Source organism: Rhinolophus ferrumequinum, chromosome 10, assembly GCF_004115265.2.
Source record: "Rhinolophus ferrumequinum isolate MPI-CBG mRhiFer1 chromosome 10, mRhiFer1_v1.p, whole genome shotgun sequence".
Lineage (NCBI taxonomy): Eukaryota > Metazoa > Chordata > Mammalia > Chiroptera > Rhinolophidae > Rhinolophus > Rhinolophus ferrumequinum.
In genome coordinates, this window is record NC_046293.1 from 45,304,586 (window position 1) to 45,332,338 (window position 27,753).

General features: G+C 34.4%; 1 protein-coding gene across 11 annotated transcripts in view; it reads left to right on the top strand.

The window, feature by feature from the left end:
• Positions 1 to 27,753, top strand: part of PPHLN1 (periphilin 1) — a 110,272-nt gene that overhangs the window by 15,199 nt on the left and 67,320 nt on the right. For 7 of the 11 annotated variants that reach the window (XM_033116629.1, XM_033116624.1, XM_033116626.1 and 4 more), the window contains 2 exons: positions 7,625 to 7,789; positions 10,073 to 10,134. In XM_033116629.1, the coding sequence (XP_032972520.1) occupies positions 7,625 to 7,789; positions 10,073 to 10,134 (227 nt within the window). The remainder of the gene's footprint in view (positions 1 to 7,624; positions 7,790 to 10,072; positions 10,135 to 27,753) is intronic. The other 4 variants (XM_033116633.1, XM_033116631.1, XM_033116630.1 and 1 more) reach the window with 1 other exon arrangement.

Genomic DNA, 27,753 nt, shown 5'->3' on the forward strand with positions numbered 1-27,753 from the left:
GTACAGGTTCATTCCTCTCTGTTTTCTTCTAATTCCGTTAGATTGGTCTCTCCGTCTCCCAGAGTCAGCCTTTCCTAGTTTATAAATCCTTGTGCATTCCCACATACCCGCCTCCTCGAGACTCAGATCCATTTTTTTTTTTTTCTGGTGAACTAGGCCTTATTTTGGTTAGCAATTTAAGTCCTCCCCCTTCCCCTCAACATACCTTTTTGATGGTTCTTGGAAATTATACCATTGCCTTCTGTGTTACACCTTCCATTTTAGTTAAATAAAGGATAGGCATAGGTTCTTAAGATTTTTGTGTCATGGGTCTCTTTAGCAGTCTGGGGCAGCCTATGGATCACTTCTCAGAATAGCATTTTTAAAACTATAAAACAAAATACGCAGAATTAAAGGAGACCACTTCTAATTTGTATATAATTATTAAACTATTAAAACCCAAATTTGTGATGTAGTAATACATACTTCTTTAGCAGGTCATTGAATAGCAAGAGTTCATGGTGGGGTTTTCATTGCTATGTTTTCAAAGAAGTGATAAGTGTAAATGATATTTCAAGATACGTGTCTGCAACAGCAGTAACATATAAAAACATCTCTGGTTTCTGTTAGTGATGAAGCTGCTGCTATTGTTGTGTTTGTTGCCTACATTTAGGTGAAAAAGTCATTTTATATTCACATCTGATTTCATAGACTCACTGAATCGTTGGTTAAAGAGTTTGATAAGTGACACTAAAACTAGAAATGTAAATCAATAAAGTTATAATTTCTGACTTTGGCTCTAATAAAGACATAACTATTGAAAGTTTTCAAATATTTGCTTCAAAGCAGAGATCATCTAATGTTGTTTTACAAACTACCATGTGTTGGTTTATCCTGTTGACGTGCATAGAATGTTGACAAACAGCATTGTTCATAAGAATTCCAAAATGGTAACAGTCTGTCCAGCCGGAGAGTGGATAAATTAGTTGTGCAGTCATACAGCAATGGAAATGAAAGGACTGCTGCCAAATGGAACAGTATGTGTGAACCTCACAGACGTAACACTGAAAGAAAGAAGAGTATATCCTGTGTGTCTTCTTTTATATAAAGTTTCAGAACAGGTAAAACTAGCCAGGAAAGCAGGTACTTTGGGGAGACAGAGGTAGTGGTGGGAGAGAGCAGAAGAAGGCTTTTGCCTTGCTAGGAATGTTCAGTTTCTTGAGTGGGGTGGTAATTACAGAGTGATTAACTTGTGAAAATTTATCCAGGAGTACATTTATGATTTGTATACTTCCTTTGTGTGTATGTCATAACTCACTTAACATTTTGAAAAGGCGTGTCATATTTTTCTAAATACATAACTTTAGTTAATTCTTTAAAAAGTGAGAACCCACTATCATTAGTGCCTGGGATAGGAAAAGGTAGTGTTCTATTTTACTTTTTATATTTGGGTTCTGTTCTCTAATAGAAAAGTGATTTTGCTGCATTTCTCTTTTTTTCTTCTCCCCTTGGCCCATTCATTCCCAATTCTGATATATCAGAAATGTATTTGAGGAACTACTGGATATGACATAAAGTATGACATGAAGGGGAGACTTGAGGAGATACCTACTATATTAGTATGACTTCATTAATAAAAGAGGCTATTTTGTGAGCTTCTAGCCTTGATGAACTTGGAAAGGCAGTTGAATACTCATATATTTTGATGCCCATATGAAGTCACCCTAAATTTGAGTATTGGAAAGCTTATCCTCAATGTGCAACTTGACAAATGTACCAATCATTACTTTAGGACTTTATAGCACTTTAAAAATTACTTCTGAATCAATAATAAGTTACTTTTGTAAGGTGCTTTCACAGAAATTTTTATTTGGTTTTAAACTTGGGTAGATAGAAGACAAAGCCCAAAGAGGTACACTGCAGGGAATCTAAATGTAAGTATACACATTCCTCTATTGGGAGGAAATTGTCATCAGAAATTCTGTGTTTAAGTTCCAGATGTCTGTAAGGCCCTTATTTTTGAAGGCATTCTTTATACTATTTTTGTAATTTCTACGAGCTTGATTATCTGATTTCTTAGGCTTTATCAAATTTTGTGACAGAATGGGTTTTAGATAACCAGTCAACTTCCAGTTTGGGAGTCTTATCTTGTTAGCTTGACAGAGAACAGATAGGTATTATGGAACATTTCAATGAAGTTGAAACATAAAATGTTCATTTTTCATTGGCTTATTTTAAAATGGAGGACAAGTTTCAGTTTCAGAATTTTTAGGGGTTGTAAAGTTTGGAAATTAGGCTTAAAACACTTAGCAGCATATACCCTAGGCATAGTAGTAAAATTCGGGCTGAAGCAGTTCTATCTGCTTCTACCTGCCTTTTTTTGTTCCTTTAACAAACACATGTTAAGTCAAAAATTTTCTAATAGCCGTGGGAATTGTACAGATTGAGAGTAGTGATGTCAACAACAGTTTACTTTTTTTTCTATCACATTCAGTTAATTTTGAGTTACATAATTAGGCTTTATGACAAAGTAGTTATATAACAATATTTTCTTGAGTTAGTTGAATGTTTCTACACTTCTTGTCACTGCTTTTTTTTCTCTCTCCTAGAGAGTTTAACCAATCAAAACTAAATTCTTCAGTGAATTCAGAACATGATTTTGTTAATTTCTGAGACTGTGTAGAGAATATATGAAACATACTTGTTCCATATATTTTCAAATATAAATGTACCCAAAATGTAATCCAGAAATCTTTCTTTCATCCAAATTGAAATAGTCCAATCTACTTCATTTAGCAATTCAATTATATACATATTTCGTATACTACTGTTTAAAATACAGTATGTGGAAACGTTCCTTTTCTTCCCGCTCTTATTTCATGAAACACGTATTTTAAATGTTCCCATGCATATCTTAATTCTTATTCTCTTTATGCCCCACATTTTTATTATTGTTTTATATAATCACTTTTAAGTTATGTAAGTACAACTTTAACCAATATTTTATTATGAAAGTTTTCAAACATGCAGCAAAATTGAAAGAATTTTATAGTGATATATTTTATATCCAAACACTCACCTCTTAGATTTAACTATTAAGATTTTACTGAACTTGCTTTATCATCTATTTATCCTCCCATCTCTCCTTTATGTGAGAGATCAGAGTGAAGAAACTCAAGTTTATGAAAGCCAAAGTTACCAGCTTATGTAATAGGAATTTTTAGTCAGGTGTGGTTTGTTTGGTACTTTTCTAGTAAGAAGCACATGATGCCAAAAGTGATATAAAATTGCGATAGCCACGTAGAATATATATGTATTATGTATGCTGTGCTTACTGTGTGCCAAGTGCTGTTCAGGTGATGGGGAAAGAGCAGTGAATAAGACCAACAAGGTTGTACCCATGAGGCTTGCATGTGTACTCTTAAGTTGTTGTGTTAGGAAGGAATGACATTGACTACATGTGCCATCGTACTTAGTTACTTTGTTGGTAGTTTAGTGTGTTTTAGCTGTTTTTGACTTTATAAGGGCAAAAATTAAGTATATGAAAGTAGACAAAATAATATAATGAACTCCCCATGGACAAATCATTCAAGTGGCAATTATGAACTCATAGTCAATCTTGTTTTGTCTGTGCCTTCACAATTTCCCTCCTTCTCAGATTATTTTGAAGTAAATCCAAGATACCATATTTCTAATGCAAGTAAATATGTCAGTATGTGTCTCTAAAAGCTAAGAATACTTAAGGCGAGGTGCTTATGTATTAAAGTTTTATTTATTTATTTATTTATTTATTTATTTATTTATTTTTTTTTTTTTTAAAGATTTTATTGGGAAGGGGAATAGGAATTTATTGGTGAAAAGTGTATATTTCCAGGACTTTTTTTTTTCCCCCAAGTCAAGTTGTTGTCCCTTCAATCTTAGTTGTGGAGGGTGCCGTTCAGCTTCAAGTTGTTGTCTTAGTTGTGTCTTAGTTTCAGTCTTAGTTGTGGAGGACGCAGCTCAGCTCCAGGTCCAGTTGCTGTTTTCTGGTTGCAGGGGGCGCAGCCCACTATCCCTTGTGGGAGTCGAGGAATCGAACTGACAACCTTGTGGTTGAGAGCCCGTGCTCCAACCAACTGAGCCATCCTGGAGGCAGCTCAGCTCAAGGTGCCGTGTTCAATCTTAGTTGCAGGGGGCGCTGCCCACCATCCCTTGCAGGACTCAAGGAGTTGAACTGGCAACCTTGTGGCTGAGAGCCCACTGGCCCATGTGGGAATCAAACCGGCAGCCTTCGGAGTTAGGAGCATGGAGCTCCAACCGCCTGAGCCACCGGGCTGACCCTAAAGTTTTATTTTAAAGAAAATGTTTTTGTGTTGAGTGCAAAGTATATTTTAATGACATTGAAAAATAAATGATTTTAAAGAAACAGTAATCCTCATAATTTATACCCAGCCTAATAATGAGACTAAACATTAGTATGGAAATTTTGACATAGATTTAGGTATATAATGAAACAAAACCATCAAACTTGATGCTTTAAGTTACTAAAATGAAAGCATTTCTCATAACAGGTAGTTACGTTAATTTGGAATTGATAGTAAATTAAAAAATAATTGCTTATTTTGTAACAACAATCACCATTTCAGATTTCAAAATTGCCAAGCTAATTTGATATTTATCTTAATCTGATCAGCTTTTCATTAGCATAAGCAGACTGAACAATCCTTATTTCAGAAATTCAGAAGACCTTGTGGTAGTAATTGCTTCGCCCCTAAGATAATGACAAATACGAAAGTGTAAATTTCAGACAAGTATAACTTCAAAAAAATATTTAAGTTTATATGCAAATTTTTGCCTTCTACATCCTGTCAGAGTAGATAAATCATTAAGTAAAATAGGCTTTTTAATTGTGTTTTTAATGAGCTACATATAAGTTTTACTTTTGGTCTGACTCATCATACCATTTATACTAACTTTGGAGGGGCAAATCAGATAGATTCCATGCATATTTTCGGAAATTCTAGTAACATACACAGAAAATTGATAATAGCATAAATATGCATCAATTGTATTAACTTAATCTACTCTGATCTTTTAAATTAATAGTGATATTGTAGATATTTTCATAATGAAAAAAAGCAATGAAAATTGATTTCATGGAGGTAAATTGAGATTTTACGTTCAAACTTATGGTTTGAAATGCCCGCATTTTCCATAATAGACATGTTTTAATTCCATTGAGTTCTTTTTCTAGTTAATTGAAAGCGATCCTGTTATCCTTAAAAACCTTTTGAGATATACTTTGTAAGTTATAATTTTAATTACTGGTTTGTATGTAATGGTGCCATTGTTTTCTAAGATATTTTTTAAATGGAGGTTCCAAACATATCAATACCTGAGGCCTTGTGTAGTTTCATTAACATGTTTATAGCTCAGTGTAAGATTTGTACAAGAATTTCAAACAGTGATTGAATTTCCATTCAGGTCTGGCATTGCATACTGTTTGAAAAAATATTGTTTGAACTTTCTCAATACTATAAGCCTTTGGAAGAGAAATTCTAAAATCTTTGCCTCTCATCATGGATTTTACTGGAAAGAAAAAGAAATCCGTGAATGGTATATCTGGATAAGACATGAACTGTCTCTGAAAATACAATCTTCCTTTGTCACATCTCCTACAGGCATCTTTGTTTGCTTAAATCTTTTCAGATAGCCAGTGAGTCTTCTTTAAGATTAGATGCTTACAGAGTGGAAATGGTATATGTACTTATGTTTGAACACTTATTTTCACACAAGAGCTGTCATTAGGAATTTTTGGTTTTTTTTCCCATTTGTTATTTGGTAAAAATAATTTGTTAAATACATAACTAAATGTAATTTGAGTTTTAGTTCATTGAAAGTTCTACCATATACATTTTTAAATCCTGAAATAACTTTCTAGTAACGGGGAGTTGAACAAAGGAACAGCCCGATTGGTAAAGTAAGAAGCTCTCTTTTTATTCATAGTAGTGTTTAGACAGCACACTCACTCTACCATCCCTTCAAATAAGCATGTACAAACAAACAACGATATTGTGGAATGGAATTTTCTTGGAATTGGAGAAAACAGTGATTCTACTTCTATAAAAAATTTTTAATTAAAGGTTTTGAGTAACAAATTTTGAATTAGAAAATGCTATAAATTGTGAGGTTGCTAATTTTGGCTTAATGCCAATTTTTTTAGAAGCTCTATTTGCTTAAATATAATTCAAATCTATGTGAAAGAGTGTTTAGAAGAGTCAGTAAATTCATTTGTGTACTATATTTTATATAAACATAACATATATCTTACAGTTTAATATCTAGCATACTAAAGAAGGAAACCACCTTATTATCCCCATGGAAAATAATTTAGATCATTTCAGCTATTAAGTAAATATGAAATATTAATTATTTTTTTCCCCAGCACGTTGACAGATTTCCTACCCATTGGGAAGTTTTAATAAGATATAATAATTTATTAACTGAATAGTTGTAGTTATTAATGCTAAGAAGTAATTTAAGGAAATAGACACTTGGAGGAATTTAGTGTTTCACTTAGACTTACAAAGTAGTGATCAAAATAGCAAACATTTTTTTGAGCATTTAGTTTATGCCACTGTGCTAAATGCTTTACAATCTCTTTTGTTTAGCCCTCACAACAACCCCATGAGGTAGGTGTTAGTATTAATCTCATTTCTCAGATATTGAAACTGAGGCTGAGTATGGTAAAGTATCCAGCTTTGACTGTTAGGCTTTATGTTTTGGTTTTTTATTTTGCCGTGTTAGTTAGCTTATATTGATTATGTCTTATACCTTGATAACTTGCCAGTTTCTTTCACATATATTTTATCTGATATTGATAGAAAGCACGAGTTCTTAAGACCAGATTATTTACAGATATGTGCTCTGTAGCTCTCTAGTTCTTACTGTTGATAATATTTTTGTTCAGTTACTTCACAGTGTGGTTTTCCTTTTGTCTAATTTCCCAACCCCCACAAATAATCCATTCAGTTGCTAAAATTTTAAAATATTACCATAATACTTTGAAAATTTGTTCAAATTTTATATTGGTTTTATTTTGCTTCCACACCTATGAAGTCAGACTCACCGCTATCCATTGCTGTGGAGAAATAGCAAAATGTTTCCTCATAATCTTCCCACCCCAGTATTACCTCCCTATTTGCTGTTGCTTATGTGTAAAAACCTTGTATTTCTTCTGAACGGTATACTTCAATAGTAGACCAAAGATGTGTGCTATCTTAAATGATTTTATTTCTAAAATTCCTAGGCAATTAGGGATTAGAGCTACTGTAACACTCTTTCTGTAGTTTATTTTTTATTAAAACAATAATATTGTATTTTTTCTTTTACTTATGATTAGTTTTCTGCATTGCTGCATGTTATTTTATTAAACACCTTGCTTTCTTCATTGAACAATTTTATTTCCTTTAATCCATGTGAAGACCTTACTATTAGTTATAGTCATATTATTTCATGAATGCATTTTTGTTTGTTTTTACGTTTACTCTATTTGATTAAGGATAAGAACTCCTGTGCTTTAAAAAAAAAAAACAAAAAAAAAAACCTTTCCAAAACCAAGTAGAGAAATTAGTGATTTTTATATATTTCTTTTTGTCTGTTTTAGGATGGCTGCCATAGAGTAGTTAATATTGTGCCAAAGAAACCACCACTACTAGACAGACCTGGTGAAGGAAACTACAGTAGATATTGCAGTCATGTTGCTTACCGAGACTATGACGAGGGCCGCAGTTTTTCTCATGATCGAAGAAGTGGTCCACCTCACAGAGGAGTATGTAAATTTCCCCCATGTACTAATTGTTATTTTTTCATAAGTTTAAAAATTATGTAATTTTTGAAATTTATGTGACTGGCCATGAAGGCAGTTAAATAAACACTTCCTGCTCGATGGCTCTGTTGAATTGCCTACTGGAGCTGTCAAATGGGAACTGGTAGTTAAGAATTTTGGGGTGCTGGACAGAGTGGGTAAGCACTCTGGATAGCTCTATCTAAATGACATTAATTCCAACTAGCTTGCTTTTTTATCCACCAAATTGGCAGGGATTTGCTGAAGCAGTTAAAGGTAATCTATTTATTGCCTTGGTACTTAATAAGTGATAAGCAGGTGGTTACCATCTCTTACTGATGTGCCCACTTATAATTATTTTGATTATTTTTGTCATGATGAAATGCTGTAGGCAAGGTTGGGTTAAGGTTGTTGAGACTCAGTTTCACTTTGGTTATAGTTATTAAAGTCTACTTACTCAGATTAGAAACTGCTGAGAACGTTGCCTGATGTGTAGTAAGCACTTATAAAATGTTAGCTGCTATCATTACTATTACTATTATATGTTTTTCTCTTGATCATCTTTAATAATCTAAAAGTGTGTATTTAATGTTGCAGTAATCTGTCATTGAACTTGATTGAAACTATTCCTTTGCCCTAGCTTGCATTTTTACAACATTCCTCTGCTAGACCATTTTCCTACATATTCTCTTTTACCCTTTCCCTACTATATAATATTGTAATTAACAGTGCATATTCAGGCATTACTTATCGTAACATTTGACCTCACATAAGCTGTTGGAATTAGTTTTCATACTTTATCTTTAAAGAAAGGGAGATAAGGTAATTTAATGAGGGTGGGTATGTGTGGGAGTCCAACTCTCTTACGACTATATCATGGTGACCCTGACAATTCTATAGTGGTAATGAGACTATTCAGTGTTTTCTTGCGCTTGTTTTTAAAGTTTGGAGTGTTACAGCTTCCTTACTTCTCATAGATTTAATTTTTATTTTGCTTAAGTTTTAAATGTCATACTGTTCCTTTAGGAAGAGGTATTCAGTGTTGAAAAGTAAGCATGCATTATCCCTGTTCTAAAAATATTGGATTTTGCCATCAGCTCTTTTTCCAGGTAGTCTCAGAAATAATTTGACCTTTGCATAAAGTTGTTATCTGTGAAAACCCTGTGGCCCTTTAGTGTAGAGAGGGAATTTTGGATTCATTAGACTGATTGTATTTGAATCCTCACAAACATGTTTTTTTTTCCTAAAACCTTGTGGCATAAAAGTGCCTTAACAATAATTTTTTCTATTATTGTTACAAATTGTGTTTGTTCATACTGTATACACCATTTTCTCTTTAAAGCCCACTTGGCATCCTTAGGACTTTCATGACATTAATTCTTATATAGAGTTTGGTTCTATAAAGCAAACATTACACAGTAATTGTTGAATCTTTTCTTTTGTTTGTTTATACTTAATGTTTGAAGGAAAATGATGAATACATTTTACTTATGTAAGGAGTAGGGGTTCAGTGCTAAAGAGGGAGATGAAAATAGTATTTATTTTAGCTGAATAGTGTTTGATTGTAAGTCAGTCACATGTTATTCTGCGTATAATTTTAAAGTAATTGGGTGTGAATTCTATGTGGTTCCTTGTTATGCCTGTTTTCAAGTGTGTCTGTCTTAGAGGACAAAATGTGCTTGCTTTCTTTGATTAATTTTCAATGTAGTGCTACATGTTGCTCTAATATAGCTTATCAGTAAGTGATGGTTTCTTATATTGTTTCCAGTTAGGGTTTTTAATGGGAGGTAAGGTGAGAAAAAAAAAAGTTGAATGAGAAAAGGGGGAAAGTAGCAAATTCTTCATTGGGCTTAAATCTGAAAATTGGTGAGAGAACTTGCCATATGAAGAATAAAATGAAGGTCAAAAAATGTATGCTTGATTAAATTTAAATCAAGCCTTTGTTATTTAACAATCCTTAGCTTTTGTTATGTTAGTATATGTGTCTTTGGCAATAAGGCTGTTAGGGCCTACTAAAGAAATATTAAAGCATTTTCGTAGAGGTAAATGGTTCTATAGGTTCTCAATTTACTAAATTAGTTGTTGAAATGGATGATTTGTATCTTTTTTATTTTATGCCTTTTAAACTCTGAGAAATTTAGAATGGTACTTTTGCCCTTATACTATTTTGGCCTTAGAGACTAGTTTCCAGTAGTATGCTTAGATATATCCTACTTGACCAAAGTAATTGTAAACAAATATCTAAGTATTTTTAATTTTATTTTACAGGACGAATCTAGCTATAAATGGACAAGAGATGATCATTCTACAAGTCGTCAGCCTGAATACAGGTAAAAAGATGAAAATAATGTAACGGCTTTGCTACTTGACTCACTGGGACATCTCCTGTTAAAATCTAACCTCAAGACACATAGGTGAAATATTTTTTATTAGGATTTAAAATTTTGAAAGCAACAAGTAGTATATATTATTTTGTGACTGTGTAATAAAACAGTAGCACTAATAGCTAGTGTTCTGTCTATTGGCATTTTATAATTTATAATACATATTTAAAAATATTTGAGCAATTAATATATTATTATCAAGTTAATTGTATTATAAGGTTAATTGGAAGGTAAGGCATTTTTTCCAGAATATTTGCATCATTATAAAGTTTCTCCTACTATAAGGTGTTGTCTCAGTTGCTTTATATTGATCAGTAGAATTCTGTTAGGAAAACACGTTTTCGAAGGACCTCAATCATTGTGCACTTTGGTTACTTATAGAGACATCTGATAGAATAGTAGAAAAAAAGATGGACAGATTTAACTAGATTGATAGTTTTGAAAAATTACTTCATAGTAGTGGTAGAAGTTATAAAAGGAGCTTTTTAAATATCTCATTTAAACTGTCAGAGAATTGCCCCAACAACATAGAGAATGGCAAGGAATCAACTGCCGTAGAATATCCTAGGTGCCAAAAGTAGACAACAGGATTCAGTGGATCAGAGGAAGGCAGTTATTACTGGAAGCACAGCCATCAGCGGGGACATCAGTATGGGAGTACTGGTTTCCTGTCCCCAAGGCCCACAGGGTGATGTGATGAGCAGAGATGGTGAGGTGCACTGCAGCTGAAGGGCCAAAAGCTTGGTACCTTTTGTAGCAAGCAGGAAGCAAGCCAGTCCTTCTTTCCCTGGGAGCCAACAGTCACACAGTAGTTAGACTGTGGTGACCTTGACCTATTTAATTTGTATGTGACCAGCTACAGAAACCATTAAGTATCAGTGGATGGTTAGGTCTTACAATTGGGCTTACATGTACATGGCAGGGATGTACAGGGACGTTTAGAACTCGTGGTGCACTGCCTCTCCCAAAAGAAGCAGGAGAAAGAATAAATGCTGAAAATACTGTGATAAAGTTTAATTATTGTGTTAAAACTAACACAGTAATTATAAAAACTTTAAGAATGGAAGAGAATTTCCTTTATCTGGTAAATGGGGATTTGCCGTACTGAATGGTAAAAGTAAAAGCATTGACTTTGGAATCAGAACAAAGCAATAATGCCTGCTTTCAGTGCTTCTATTCATCATGTTAGGGGAGGTCTCAGCCCCCACAGTAACAAAACTATTTACAGATGATATGATTATCTATGCAGAAAATCCAAGAGAGTCCATACACTATTAGAACTATTAGGAAATGAGTAAGTTCAATATAATAAAATTAAATATTAGCAGCATAAATTAGAAAATGTAATTTAAAAAATATTTATGATAGCATAAAAGCTATAAGGAGTAATATGAATAAATCTAAGAAAAGTGTATGAAACTTACATAGATGAAATTACAAGTCATTTCTAAAGGACATTTACATTTGAAAAGACCTGAAAAAAAGGAGCAACATATGTGTGACATCCTTGGCTGGGAAGAAAGAATCATAAAGATATCGTTTCTCCTTAAATTTGGGTATGAATTTAATATAGTTCCAGTCTAAATTCCAGGATTTTTTTTTTTTAACATGGAAGTTGGTAAGCTAATTCTAAAATTAATATGAAGGAGTAAAGGACCAAATAGCAAAAATAGTCTTGAAAAAAATGTGAAGACTCATTACATCATGTATCAAAACTTAAAAAGTAGTAATGTAGAAAGTAAAATGGAATAAGGAGTCTAGAAGTAAACCTAGATATGTCTAGGAGTTCGTGATATAGCAACAGTAGCATTACAAATCAAATGGGGAAAGAACGAACTCATCAATAAATAATGCTGGGACAGCCGTCATTCATTTGAAAAGAATGTGAAATTGGAAGCTTGTGTGTCAAAATAAATATTGGGCATAATAAAGATCTAAATATGAAAACCCAAACTGCCCCCCTGCCAAAAAAAATAAAAATAAAACTTTTGATTAGATTAGCTAATGGTTAATATTTCCCCCCAAAGAAACAGTTCTTAGGTTTATTTTAATTCTATTGTTTTTCAGTTTTTTAGATAAGTTTCTCTTTTTACCTTTTTTCTCTCTCCCTGTTTTTATTAGCATTTTATGTTTTCCACTTTATGTGTATAGTGTTACATAAATGATATAAATCATATATATGACTCCCTAATCACCACAGCCATGTTAACAGCTTGGTATATGTTTCTGTATTCATAAACATTCATGGTATTTGATTGTTGTTAATGAGATCATGCTATATATACTTTTCTGTAAGTTGCTTTTCTCATTGAGAGGCTTATGGAAATCCCTCCAAGTTATTTGGTTTAACTTTAATTTGATTCTTTTTAATGGGCAAGTAATATTTCATGATGTGGATATACTAAATAATTTAACTGTTCACCTATTGATGAATATTCACTTTGGTTCCAGTATAAAATAGTGCTGCAATAAATCCAAATACATCAATTCTTTATGAAACAGTACTTTATTCAGTTTCTGTGGAATCAATTGTGAAAGCGGAATTTCTGGGTCGAAGGGCATAGTATGTATTTTAAATTTTTATAGATGTTTTCAGTTTGCCTTCTAAAAGCCTGTAACACTTCTGTTTCCATTAAAAAAAATCTAACATTTTAATTTGGATATTCACTTTATTTTTTCTTTCCTTCTAATTAGTATAAGAAAACTTTTTTTTTTCTTTTTAAAATTTACTTTAAGTGTGTTTTTTCCAGGACCCATTAGCTCCAAGTCAAGTAGTTGTTTCAGTCTAGTTGTGGAGGGCGCAGCTCACAGTGGCCTATGTGGGGATGGAACCAGCAACCTTGTTGTTAAGAGCACCGCGCTCTAACCAACTGAGGTAACTGGCCACCCCATATAAGAAGACTTTTGATATTTCCTTTAAGCATTGCTGTAACTGTAGCCCATTCATTCTGATATATAGCAGTTTTATAATGATTCTGACATTGTATATTCTAGTGATCTGTGATCAGAGAGTGTTGCCTGTACTCTTATTCTACTGTTTTCAATTCATTGGCCATTAGCAGATCAGTTTTCTTAACCGTACGATAGCGTTAAAACAAGATATATTCCCTGTTTTCAGGATATAGAGTTCATTCTACATGATATATTCATTCATGTGATAAATATGGTGTGTCTGATAGATGTCTGTTACTCTTCTACCCTTTGGGGATAAGAAACTCCTACTTTTCATGAAGCCTACCATTTTAGTATGGATTATAGATAGTAAGCAGATAAAACAGATAATTTTTATGAAAAAAAATAAAGCAAGCACAGTGGAGTAGAAAGTACTTCCACTTCAACACCTTCGTGCACCTTCACTTGATGTGTGGATCTGGATGTCTTCAGTAACACCCCAGGTTTTACGCTAACACAGAAGCTATAGCTCTTACTGGCTATAAGTTATTCTCTAACAGATGGGCTCATTGAAGAGCTCCTACCTATACCTATAAGATTTTGTAAATAGAATAGCTGTTTTAGAAAAAATAATCACTGCATTGTAAACCAGGCAGAGAGTAGTTGTGTATATGGGTAAGAGAATATGGTTCTGAGTAATTAGGAAAACCATGCTAATCAGTGTTGTTGTTTTGGTTAGTGGGGCATACACAATAATTCTTTGTATTGTGGGAAGAAAATATTAGAGCATTTAAAACATTTATTTGGAACAATGTTAAAATTTATAGAAAAGTTGCAAAAATAATTAAAGAACCCTTGTAACCCTTCATCACTGACCCCATTAATGTCTCCAAAAGTGCCCCAATAATGTGCTTTATAGCAAAAAGATCTAATCTGAGCTCATAGGTCATATTTTTGTAGACTTCTTGAATCTGGAACAATTCCTCAGTCTTTCCTTGACTTTTATGGATGACTTTTATGGCAAGATTACAGGGCAGACATTTTGTAGAATGTTTCTCAATTTAGGTTTCTCTAATGTTTCTTCATGATTAGATCCAGGTTATGCATTTTTGCCAGGGCAGTCCCAGAAGTGATGCTGTATTCTTTTCATTGAACCCTATTAGGTTGCACATGTTCTTGGTTTGTCCTCATGTTGGTGTTGTTGACTTTTATCACTTGATTAAGACAGAGTCTGCAAAATTTCTTCACTGTGAAGTTAGCCTCCTCCCATAAAATTAATGTTTTGTATCTCTTCAAAATAAGAGATAACTTTGAAATTATTTGACTATTTTGTTCTAGATCCCACTTTCACTCACTAGTTTTAGCATCCATTGATGTTTCTTGCCTGATTTGATTATTAACATGATGGGTCTTTTGTTTGTTTGTTTGTTTAAGGAGGGCGCAGCTCACAGTGGTCCATGGGGGGACTGAACCAGGGCAACCTTGGTGTTGTTAGCACCATGCTCTAACCAACTGAGCTAACTGGTGTCTCCAACATGATAGGTTTTAATGGAAGATTTTGTAAATAGACTGTTTCTATATTTATTGTGCAGACATTCTGTTGTAAGGAAGACCTTTCTCTTCTCTTCACCACCCCCTTCAAAAAAATGAAACTTTGTTTATATCATTGTAGATTCATGGATTCCTATTTTATTCAGTGTGTTATTTGTTGCTACCATTATTTTGATGCCCAAATTTGGCCACTGTACCTCCCTTTAAGATAGCTTCTGTGTTTAAAAAAAGTTTTTGTTGTTGTTGTGGTAGAATATCCATAATATAAAATATGCCATTTTAACCATTTTCAAGTGCACAGTTCACTGGCGTTAATTACATTTACAGTGTTGTGCAACCGTCGCCACTATTTCCAAAACGTTTTCATCACCCCAAACAGAAACTCTATACCTGTTAAGCATTAACTCCTTATTCCCCCTACCCTCAGCCCCTGGCAACCACCATTCTACTTCCTGTTTTTATGAATCTGCTTATTTTAGATAGGTATTTCATAAAATATTTGTCCTTTTGTGTCTGGCTTCTTTCACTTAGCATGTGTTCAAGGTTCATCTGTGTTCTAGCATGTATCAGAACTTCATTCTTTTTTGTAGGTGAATGATACTCCATTGTATGTATATACCACAATTTGTTTATTCATTCATCCTGTAATGGACATTTGGGTTATTTCCACCTTTGGGCTATTGTGAATAATGCTGCAATGAATATTGGTGCATAAGTATCAGTTCTGAGTTTCTGTTTTTACTTCTGTTGGGTGCATACCTAGGAATGGGATTGCTGGGTCATGTAGTCATTCTATGTTTAGCTTTTTGAGGAACCACCAAACTGTTTTCCATAAGAATGTTTTACATTCTTACTAATGATGTACTAGAGTCCCAGTTTCTCCACATCCTTGCCAACACTTGTTATATTCCTATTATTATTATTATTGTTACTATTATTATTATTGCCATCCTGGTAAGTATGAAGTGGTGTCTCATTGTGGTTTTGATTTGTATTTCCCTAATGGCTAGTGATGATGAACAATATTTTGTGTGGTTGTTGGCCATTTCTGTATCTTCTTTGGAGGAATGTCTATTCAAGTTTTTGGTCCATTTAAGAATTGGACTGTCTTATACTCAAAACAGCATGGTATTGGTAGGAAAACAGACACACAGACCAATGGAATAGAACTGAAAACCCAGGAATAAAACCACATATATATGGGCAGGTAGTTTTCAACAGAGGAGCCACAAAGATACAATGGAGAAAAGACAGCCTCTTCAATATATGGTACTGGGAGAATTGGAAAGCCATGTGCAAAAGAATGAAACTAGACTGCTGTCACCATATACCAAAATTAACTCAAAATGGATCAAAGACCTAAATATAAGACCTGAAACAGGAAATTGCTGAGAAGAAAGCATAGATACTAAACTTGTGGACCTTCATCTTAGAGGGGATTTTATGAATTTGACCTAAAAGGCAAAGGAAGTTAAAAATAAATGGGACTATATCAAGCTAAAGAGCTTCTGCACAGCAAAAGAAACTATCAAAACAAAAATGCAACCAACTGAATGGAAGAAAATATTTGCAAACCACACTGCTGATAAGGGGCTAATATCCAAAATATATGAAGAACTCATATAACTCAGCAACAAAAACACAAACAGTCCAATTAAAAAATTGACAGAGGACTTGAGCAGATACAAATGGCCAACATATAAATGAAAAAATGCTCAACTTCACTAGTATTAGGGAAATGCAAATCAAAACCACAATGTGATACCACCTCAGACCTGTTAAAATGTCTATTATCAACAAGACAAGTAATAACAAGTGTTGGAGAGGTTGTGGAGAAAAAGGAACCCTTATACATTGCTCTTGGGAATGTAAACTGGTAAGCCTCTATGCAAAACAGTGTGGAGGTTCCTCAAAAAATTCAGAATAGAATTACCATACGACCTAGCAATCCCTTTTCTGGGTATCTACCCAAAATATGTGAAAACATTTACTCATAAAGATATAAGTACCCCTATGTTCATTGCAGCATTATTCACGGTGGCCAAGACATGGAAACAACCAAAGTGTTCTTTGATAGATGTTTGCATAAAGAAGGTGTGGTACATATATACAACGGAGTAGTACTCGACTGTAAGAAAAGATAAAATACTGCCATTTGTGGCAATATGGTTGGATCTTGAGATTATCATGCTAAGTGAAGTAAGTCAGACAGAAAAAGTCAGGAACAATATCATTTCACTCATGTGGGATATAAAACTGAAAACAAATGAACAAGACAAAGAAATAAAAACTGGCAACAGTATGATGATTGCCAGAGGGAAAGGAGATGTTGGGGGAGGTAGAAAAGGGTACAGGGGCTTAAATATGGTGACCGAAGGAGATTTGACTTTGGGTGGTGAACATACAATGCAATATACAGATGATGTATGTAGAATTGTACACTTGAAACCTATAATTTTATTAACCAATGTCACCCCAAGAAACAATACAATTAAGAAAAATTGGATTGTCTTTTTGTTGTTGAGTTTTAGGAGTTCTTTATATATTCTGGATATTAAATTTTTTGGCTATATCATTTGCACATATTTTCTCCTATTCTGTATGTTGTCTTTTCACTTTATTGATAACGTCCTTTGATGTACAAAATTTTAATGAAGTCTAATATATTTTTATATTCTTTTATTGCTAATGCTTTTGGTGTCATATATAAGAATCCATTGACAAATCAAGGTCCTCTGTGTTGCTTTGATTTGTCCACATCAATCCTTACTTTCGGATGAAAGATTTGTCCACATCAATCCTTACTTTCGGATGAAAGTTTGTCCAGGTTTTCTTATACTTTCTCTGTCCTGGTCTTAAAGTCAGCAATTTCTCTAAAAAGCACAGGTTCTCTTTAGTGGAGAGTGGTTTCTTGAAATCAGGATGTGGACACTATGAGCATATACACACGGACACTTTTACATCTGTATTTGTTTTTATGCATTATTTACATATATTGAAGACCATGGGTTCATGGCAGTATCCTTTCATCTTTTCCATATTTTACCTCCCTTTTCCATTAGTGAAAGTCCTGTATTCCAATTGTTGGGAGAGAGAGTTCTCCATGAGTCTCTTGTACTCCTACATATCTTGTCAAGATATGCCATGAATGTAAGGCCCTGACCATTTTTTATCATGTTATTTCTCAGATTTGAGTTTTTAACGAGCAGTCTTGAATGTCTCCCTCTGTGTCAACGAGCAGGTTTGTTTATCACTTAATGTGAAAATAGTGGGTTCCTCAAGATCAGTGTTCCTCAGTTGTGAACCAGATCACCTACATGTTCAGCATCCATCTAGGCTTGTATCACACTGTCCCTGTGGGACTTGGAACCAGGGGGAAGTGACAAACATGCTAGTGCTTATGTTGTTTGTCGTGCTGACAGTATTGAAGTCCTGTGTCTCTGACCCAGGGGTCTTGTGTCTTTTGCCAGCACCTGTAAAGCAGTAATAGTCTAACTTCTTAGCTTATAACTAGGTCCTGAAACCTGTATCCTCAATGTATTTGCCTATATTCTTGTACTTAGTTAATCTTCTGACCCCGTGAGTCTTCCTTCTTACTTGCTCCAGCACCTTCCTTTTGCAGGTTGCTATCACTGGTTGCTGACGGGCTGCCTTGCTTTTACCCCATTTTCCGCAGGCCTAGTGGAACTTTCTGTTTATAATTTATCTTTTTCACTTTCTGTTTTATGTGTTTCATGTTGTAGAACATTATGTCCTTTATAAATTCAGCATACATATATTAGTGGTTCATATTTAAATATGTTTTATTAATGGGAGTATGGAATTATTGGAGGCAACTGTATTAAATAACAGCTGACAGAGGAAAAGAGAATGTATGAAGTTTTCTATCATACTCATGCAAACCCCTCCCCCTCCCCTTGCTCTGCAAGTTATCACTTTCTTATTTAATAGAACCACAGACCTGATAATTTTTCTACATTTCAAGTATATCATCACCTACTAATCTTGGTTCTGTATTTACACACTGATTATCTCTTGTAGATGAAATTCAGAATATATTAGGATTTATTTAATTTTGTATTTAAGGAGGACTTTACCAAGGGTTATTGATTTAGACAGAATGAGGTTGTTTTTAACAGAGTCATTTTTTTTCCTGCAGGTACGAGATCTTAAAATAAACCGTAGATTCAGAACTGATTTAAAGTATTAAATAATATCTAAACATATAGAACAAGAATGTCACCAAGTGGCCACTATACTTTATTTTTAAATGCTGATTTTTTTTTTTAGTGTATTCACATATGTAAAATTTGAATTTAGTAGTTCAGTATTTTATACTTACTGGTATTTTTGAAAAATAGAGTAGATTTGATTTTTAACTTTATTACAGTGATTTTATCTTCTTAGGCGATATTTGACAGAAAAAAATACTATAAACATCTTCTTTGGTCTAGTTCAGTGGTACAAATGTTTATTGAATGTTTACTATGTGTAGGCCACTGTGCTTATATCACTAGTTTATAATCTATGAACTAGATAGTGAATGAAATATACAATTAGATAGCATGATATGTATGACATGAAGTTGTATGAAGTGCCATGAGAAGGCAAATAAAGAAGCACTTATCCTATGCTGGGGTTTTCTTAAAAGTTTCCTGTAGGAGCAGATAATATAAATAGAATTTGAAAAAAAAGTAAGAGTCAACCGGAAAAAGTGATGGGGAACATGTTCCTATAAAGGGAAGAGCATGAGCAAAGCTGTCTAAAGCATGATGTATCGCTGTAGTTATAGATGAATACACATGAGCTGGGGAATTGTGTATAAAACTATAACTAAGAAGTCTGGATTTTATTCTATTAGCACTGGAAAGCTATTGAAAAATTTTAACCTGGTAGGGATAGAGGGGCTAAAATGACCCAATCAAAGGGTAGTTTATTTTGTCTTCAGTATAGAGGGTGACTTTTAAAAATGGCACTGGAGATAGAAGGAGAAATCATGAATATCTGAATTGGAGAACTGGAGTTGGGATGTAGAAAAAGTGTTAACTTTGATAAATTGCTTGGGAAGTGAAAAATCAGCAAGATATGGTTGTTGGATTTGGGAATAAAGAAGAGGGAAACATCTGGATTGTAGTTTTGTTTACTGTGTGTATAACAATACTATTAATGAGATTATCAGTACTGCAGGGATTGTTTGAGGGGAGAAGCTGCATTCAAAATTGAGATTGTCCAAGGCGAAGATATAGTTAGACAAGAGAAGTGGACTGAAGTCAGAACTCTAGGTAACACCTTTATGGAAGTGGTGGAAAATAAAACTTCTTAAACAACGTCAGATGCCACCAATGTCTAATGCAACTGACTATTCCAGTAATGCAAAGATTAAAATATCTATTGCGTTTGGCTGTGTCTGGATGAATGAGATGTGAGGGGGTAGATTCAACCTGGGTGGATAACTTTTTAAAAAATACTTAACAGAGATGGAAAGTTGGGAATGTTGTTAGCCAGAGAAGGACACTAGCTAAAGGAATATCATCTAAAACTTGTTTATTTTTAGGTGACCAGTGACTTGAGCATATCTATAGGTTGAAGGAAAATATAGAGTTTAAAGATGCAGGCAGAAAAGGGACAACTGATGAAGCAGGGTAAAGGAGGACCAAGATGAAGACCATTGATTGAAGGGCTAATTTTTAACAGGGGCGGGGTTGGGATCATATATCAAGAAAGAAAGGACAAAATTAGGGTTGGGGCAAATGAAGGCAAATTGGGGGAGAGGGGATCTGGGCTGGCAGTTGAGGTGTTTCATGCACGAAGACTGCTGTGTTTTAGGAGCCGAGGTAACTCATTGACAGTGAAAAGCTTGGAGTTAGGTGAGGGGGCTTCGGGAGAGTTGTCGAAATATAGAATACATACGTAGTTGCTGAGGTGAGTGGGAGATTAAGCTCACTAATGATAAATGAAAATAATACTAGGGGAATTGAAGGAACAATGGAAGATAGAGACCATGTATCTGTAGAGGGCCTAATCTGTAAGCTTGTGTGATTTCTTAGGTTATGACAATCAAATTATATCTGAAGAAATCACAGATTTTGGAATTAATTTGGGCTTTGGGTTGGCTGAGGTGATGTATCAGAATTGCCAGTACAGAAAGTTGTTATTCATCGAGTGGTTCAAATACCGTATTAGGCTGGAAGGGCAATACATGAGGCCAGGATGGGGTTCATGGATTGCTGGAAAATACGAGTTTGAAAGGTGTCCATGAAGTGGAGGTGGAGTTATTGCAGCAGTGAGAAAACTGAAGGGTAAGACATTGTAATAAAAATGCAGTATTGGATTCTGATGAAGGGCACCTCTGGGTAACAAGTGGCAAGATTTAGGATTTAATTGTGTGGCTGAAATATTGTGACGAAGTAGGAGGTACAAGGAATTGCTACAGTATTGCACAGAGGATGCACATGAATTTTGAAAGTCGTCTGTGATGAGGGTCAGGACATACAGTTCAGAGTGTCTGTCATTGAGTTAAAGGCTTTAGGAAATGTGGGAAAGTTACCAAAATGTTGGTAATATGGGCAATATGGGGTTATAGTGGGGTGGCAGACACTTAAATACGGAGTTTGTTGAGCTCTTTTCTCTTTTTCTTAGTGGATGGAGGACTTAGAACATAGTCTTATGCCTCATATACCTTAGACCTTGAGGCAGAGTTACCAATGTGCACCTACTGTACTCAAGAATTTAAGGGGAGGCAGTACAGATATCCCCTGCTTTCTAAAATTGTTTTATGCCACTTTGCTTTTATGAAAAACCTGCATTGGTACCTGTTTTCTCTAACCGAAGGAAATCAGAAGAGGATTTTTTACTTTCATAGGAAAAAAAAAGGTGAAATGTGAAAATAGCATTCAGGGTTTGTTTTGCAGCAACCTGTTATATAGGCAGCACACAGTGCAGCCCAAGCAGCGAGAGTAGCACAGCCAAGCTCCTTCCCCGGAACTACACTCGCATCAGACCATGGCTTTGAACCATGTCTGTGAGCATCTGTGCTTTAGTTCCATGTATTTTGTGCATCCGTTAGCAAGATGTGTCCGACGATACCAGAAAAGCATCAGAGTTTGTAAGGGTGTTATCCTTAGCATAAAACTGGACAGAATTAAGCATTCTGATCATGGAGAACAAAAAAAAGACTTTGTGCCTGCATTGAATTTTGGATCTGGGAATATGCAAAATTTTTTTCATAAATATTAATGGCAATTGCTTGTTTACTTTAATTGCTCTCTACTTTGGAATAGCCAAGGAAACCTGTATTTGCATTCAAACAGATTTCCGTTAAAGGAAGAAGTTGGAAGGATTGGTTTATGAAGAGGCTGAGGATGTGAAAACATTTTCAAGATTGACTCAAATTACTATATTTTGTTACTTAAGTATACACAAGTACAGTTATTAAACATAAAATACTTGTAATACTTAACAGGTAAGCAGTTAACATATTTGTTTACCTTTGGTGATATTGCCCCTCTGCATTAGTGGAAGTAACTCATGTACCTGCAGTGGCCAGTCAGGGAATGTAAACGGATGCCAAGGGTCAGACTGGAGCAGCTGCTACTTGGTACTAGCCGATGTTTGCTAGTGGGAATATAAGCCTATCATGGCCTGCTTCAAAAGTCAGAAATCCAGATTTTTCAAAATGTTAAACTCTTGATTTTTAAATATTCACAACTAATTAAAACCAGAGTTTATACTCTATGCAGTAGGGCAACAATGGGACTCTGAAATGAAGACTGTATAATAGCAGCTTGTCTAATACAGTGGTTTTCAACTCTGGCTGTACTCTGAATTAGGTGAAAAGCTTTTTTAAAAAATATACTAATGCCTGGTCTTCACACTTGGAGATCTGATTTAACTGGGCTTGGGTGGAGCCTGGGCATCAGTGTTATAAAAGCTCATCAGGTGTTTTAATGTGAGGCTAGCCTTGGGAATGATTGGTCTAATAGGTAGTACGGACTGACAACAGTCCAGAAACCACGGGCCCGTGTTCACAATCAGTTCTTGGCATCTTTCCTCTTTATGGTAACTTCAACTATCTTTATCCTTGGCAGTTGTTATTCCCTTTGTTTATGTGTCAGAAAGTTATCTTCACAGAAGCTCCTTACTTAGAAGCTACTTAAAAATGAAAATTTCCAGGCTTCATCTCAAGAGATTGTGATTCAGTAAGTGGAGCCTTGGATTTGTATTTTTCATAAGCTGCCTGCATGATTGTGATACAGCGGGTCTGCAGGCTGACATCTAAGAATCACTGGCCTGTACTGTCTGCTGTTAATGATGGACAAATCTGCGTCTGTATCCTGGGCTTCTTTTCTGAGCCCTACATTTCTACATCCAATGGCCTGTTAGGCACATCTTCACTTGGGAATCCCAGTCTTTTCATTGAAATGAAATACATTTTTCTTGAAAAGACTTGTGCCTCTTTTCCACACATGATAGGCACATATAGATGGATGGACTACATTTTCCAGCCTTCCTTCCAGCTAGGTGCGGCCATGTGACTAATTTATCTCCAGTGTAATGTAAGTAGGAGTTCTACTTCCACATGTGTTCCTCCACACACATTTACTGTTTCCCATGTTGCAGGGTGGGCTCTGGAATGGAGTGACAGCAGATTGTGACTTTGGAAGACACATGTTGAAATAGAGTGGCCAGCCTGGGTTCTTGGATTATTGCATGGAGCAGAGTCTCTCACCATGGGATGCCTGTCCTAGACTGTTTCATGGTAGTGAGATAGACTTCTTATGTGTAATGACTCAACATTATATTTTTTGGTATTTTTGTTATAGCAATGTAGGCATATCTTAACTATATAGCAATAGGCACTATTTTAGGTGTTAGAGATCAAACTGTGAGTTACACAGTTAAGATCTCTAGTCTAGCTGAGAGATAGATCTCTTAGTTCATGTCTCATGCCTGGAATACTTTTAATTGCAAAGATGTGATTTTTGTGGAAAGAGCTCTGGACTTGGTCATCAAACTTCTAATTTCAACTCTGCTGCAAGATAGTTATTTGCTTTTGGGGTAGTATAGAATAAGAGGTAAGTGGGAAATCCTTTAGTTTAAATCTCAATAACCTAGTTCTCTTGTTTCCATATTTTAAACAAGGTATTTGAGGTCTGCACTTAACTTAGTCTCATGTTTTTCCTACTAGTTACCAAGCTGCTTTCTCAAAATGATTCCCAAAATCTTAATTCCTTTTTGAAGTTCATGTTGATTAGAAATGAAGTAGTCAGTATTTTGTGTGGAATATTTGTGCATGTTGGATGTGGGAAGGAAAGAAAAATGAGGTCCAGGATACGAAGTAAAATGCTTTTTTTCTCTCCCTTCTTCCCTCCCCTTATATCCTTGCCTTCTGCTTTATTGAATTTTACTCTTAACAAGTAGACATACATCTGCTGAAACTGAGGGGTCTATCACAGCTTGTTTGGTTCGACTGTTGTGAGTGGCTGGAATTACCGGGGAAGGGTGGGGGGCTGTATTAACAGGGCAGAATCCTGAGCTTCATAAATCTGCTCTTGAAACCAGCATCCAAAGTAATTATAGTTCATTTGGTTTCAGGACCACATTATAAGAAACAGTGCATTATAGGGCATGAGTTCTTCCCGTCTTCCATTCTCCAGGTGACTCGGCCTCCTGCGTGGGCCCAGCATTATGGCTGAAATGTTTGTGATACAGCTGAAGATGCTGTCCTAACTCTTAAATTACGTACTTTTCTGAAAATAAAAAGCATCAGTTCAGTTAAATATGGTTTGTTTGGGTTTTTTTTCCAGGCTTTATAGTAAGCATTCTAGTTGTACTATTACTCACATTTCTTCAATGGCTCTTTTTGATTTGCCTGATAATTCATTGTACTGAACCCATTTTATTATGTGTGTTGATATCCTCATTTTTAACATAAGTAGAAACTTTATAGTTTGAAGGCCTTTCATGTAACTTTTCTTTGTGTGGTTAATGGATTTTGTGTTTCTTGCAGTGCAGAGTTTTTACTCTGATTTATGGAATGGCATAAAAATGTGCCCAAGTTCTCAATACCCTTTGGCTCTGTTCAGCATGCTTTAGGGTCATTGTTAAAACAAACAAAATTCTTTCTTTAAAATCAGGATGGTACTTGCACACAAAAAATTATACTAGTTGATATTGATTGAATTTTATATCTAATCATGAATGTTGGGACTAACATTTTTAAAGAAAAATGATATGAATAAAGTTGTGATATTTCTATTAATTGATTTTTCCTTTTTAATCTTTTTGGGACAAACTAATGATAATCTACAGAGATTTCATGTTTTACGTTTTAAATACTCAGTGAAAGTTGAATATGTGGCTTCGCTTTAATTTGTACAGTTTTTCAGGAAATAGTTCTGTATTTAGAATGTCTAGCTTAAATTTATTTTGCTTATATAATTGTAGTACATAAAATTTCCTGTTAAAAATGGATTTTTACATCTGAAATAAATTTAAGGAATCTTAATTAATGGTCAGGAAAATAGAAATCGCTGTATATATCAAACAGAGGGTTTGAGTAATTAGCAATCCAGGGTCACTTTAAGGAATTTAGGTCAAATGAAGCGAGTCTGGACTATTTCCGGTTCACCCTATTTTGTGTCCCTTGGGGTTTCAATCCTCCTTCCTTGGAAGATCCGAACTCTATTTTTATATCCTAATCCTTGAAGCTATCAAAATTATTTCTCAGATTTTCATCCTTTCAGCTGCTGCTTCTGAAATTGGCAGATATATAAAGGGAAAAGTGTCCCAAAAGAGACAGGCCCAGCTCTCTGGGCTTCCTACTTCTTTTGCATATTAGTTCCACAGTTCTTTGCTGAATTCTTAGCTCTGATAACTCTGAGCAGATTTCTAAAAAAATATTTTGTCTAGTTGTTCTGGATTTTTTCAGCAGTTGAGCTAGAGTTAATTTAGTTCTCCGTTTTTGAATGTAGAAGTAGATCTAGAATGTAATAGTGGTGTTTTTTTAAGTAGAAATTGAGGTGAGCCTTGAAGTAATGGTATCTTTGGCTTGATCTCTGAAATACATATATTTTTTAAATGATATGTCAAAAATTTTTATTAATAGAAAATGTCTGTTAAATATAAAGTATAAAATATCTGTGAGTGCACAGAAATACAAGTTGTTAAACCAAGGATAACAGACTTTAAATTTTTTTATTAATAATTTGTGTTTTTTTATTAGTCATCTAATAGTGTTTAGTTGCATAGATATATTAATAGGCACCAAAGATTTAAGAAAAACTATGGGACCAAAAAAAAAAATATTTAAATATTTTTTTTATTATAAAGGATTATTTCTTAATAGTTTTATTTATAAAAGATGGTCTTTGAATCTGTTCACTGACTTTTCCTGCAGATTGGGTAAAGAGAATCATAATATTTGGAATCATAATATTTGGTTAAGAATTGTGTTAAAGTATAGCATTTTTCTGAATAATGGAAAAATAAATAACAGAAAAATACAGGTTAGATGAATTCTTGGTCAAGACATATGGAAAGATTTGCCTTTGCAGAGAGAATATCCTGAGTTGGAGGATTCTAATCATGTTGCACTGATTTCTTAGTAATATTCTGGGAAGTTGACTTAATACCATGTTGGTAGCTGAAGTTGACAAGGTTTCTCTTGGGCTCGTCAAGTAATGCTGTGCTATTTGCGGGTTCAAAAGAAATCATTAAAATGTATTAATGACTTTCAGACAATAGTTAGTTTTACAGTTTGTGTTTCCTTAAAATAAATATTAAGAATGAAAATTCTGGGCGGCCAGTTGGCTTGGTTGGTTAGAACGCAGTGCTCATGGCACCAGGGTCGCCAGTTTGATTCCCACACGGGCCAGTGGGCTGCGACCTCCACAACTAGATTGAAAACAGCAACTTGGCATGGAGCTTATGGGTCCTGGAAAAACACAGTGTTCCCCAATATTCCACAATAAAAATTAAAAAAAAAAAAGAATGAAAATTCTTTTCCCAAAGATGAAAAGTTCTGTTTATTTTCTTAAGTTCTTTCAGATTATGTTAAATAAGGAGCTATTTTATTTTTATGTATCACATTTTCAGAGGAAAATAAACATACCAGCTTTCTTTTTAATAAGCCTACATAAAGTACACAAATCAAGGTGTACAGCTCAATGAATGACCATAAGTGTAACCAGAATTTACATTAATAGAACATTACTTGCATCCTAGAAGCTTCATTATGCTCCTACTGAATTACCTTCTTCCTCCCCACAGGTGATTATTATTCTGACTTAAAGCAATCTTAATACTCAATGGGAAAAATTACAATTGTGACTTTTAAATTTTTTTGTCCAAACTGTAAACTGTTAAATTGTTAACTAGAAGTGTATAGGGAAGTGAAAAAAATGGTAAAACTAATATTCAGTACATTGTAATTTAACACGTTACAAACATTGAGAGTTAACGAGTTTTATTTCTTTGTAAAAAACTTATCAAGAGTAGTTTGAACAGAGCTTCCCTTATAACTTAAGATGTAGAGCAAACACATCTCTTTTTATGCCTTAGTGAATTGTCATATTCTATTTTAAGTTTGTATCAGTTTCCAACATTTCGTCCTTAGCCTTTTCACTGTTGTGAAATATCTCTCCTCTCCCCTTACCCTCTCGTAACCACTAAACTGTTGTCTGTTTCTAGTTTTTGTTTCTTGGTTATCTTGTTTGTTTGTTTTCCATTTTATATCCCACAGATGAGTGAAATGATATGGTTCGCAGCTTTTTCTGTCTAATTTATTTTGCTTAGCATGATAATCTCAGAATCCAACCATGTTGTCGCAAATAGAAGTATTTCATCTTTTCTTACGGACGAGTAATATTCCATTGTATATATGTACCACATCTTCTTTATCCAAATATCTATCTAAGGACACTTTGGTTGTTTCTATGTCTTGGCCACTGTGAATAATGCTGCAGTGAACATAGGGGTAAATGTTTTCTTTACGGGTAAATGTTTTCACATACGTGTATTTAGATACCCAGAAGAGGGCTTGCTGGGTGGTATGGTAATTCTATTTTGAATTTTTTGAGGAACCTCCATACTGTTTTGCATAGAGGCTGTACCAATTTACAT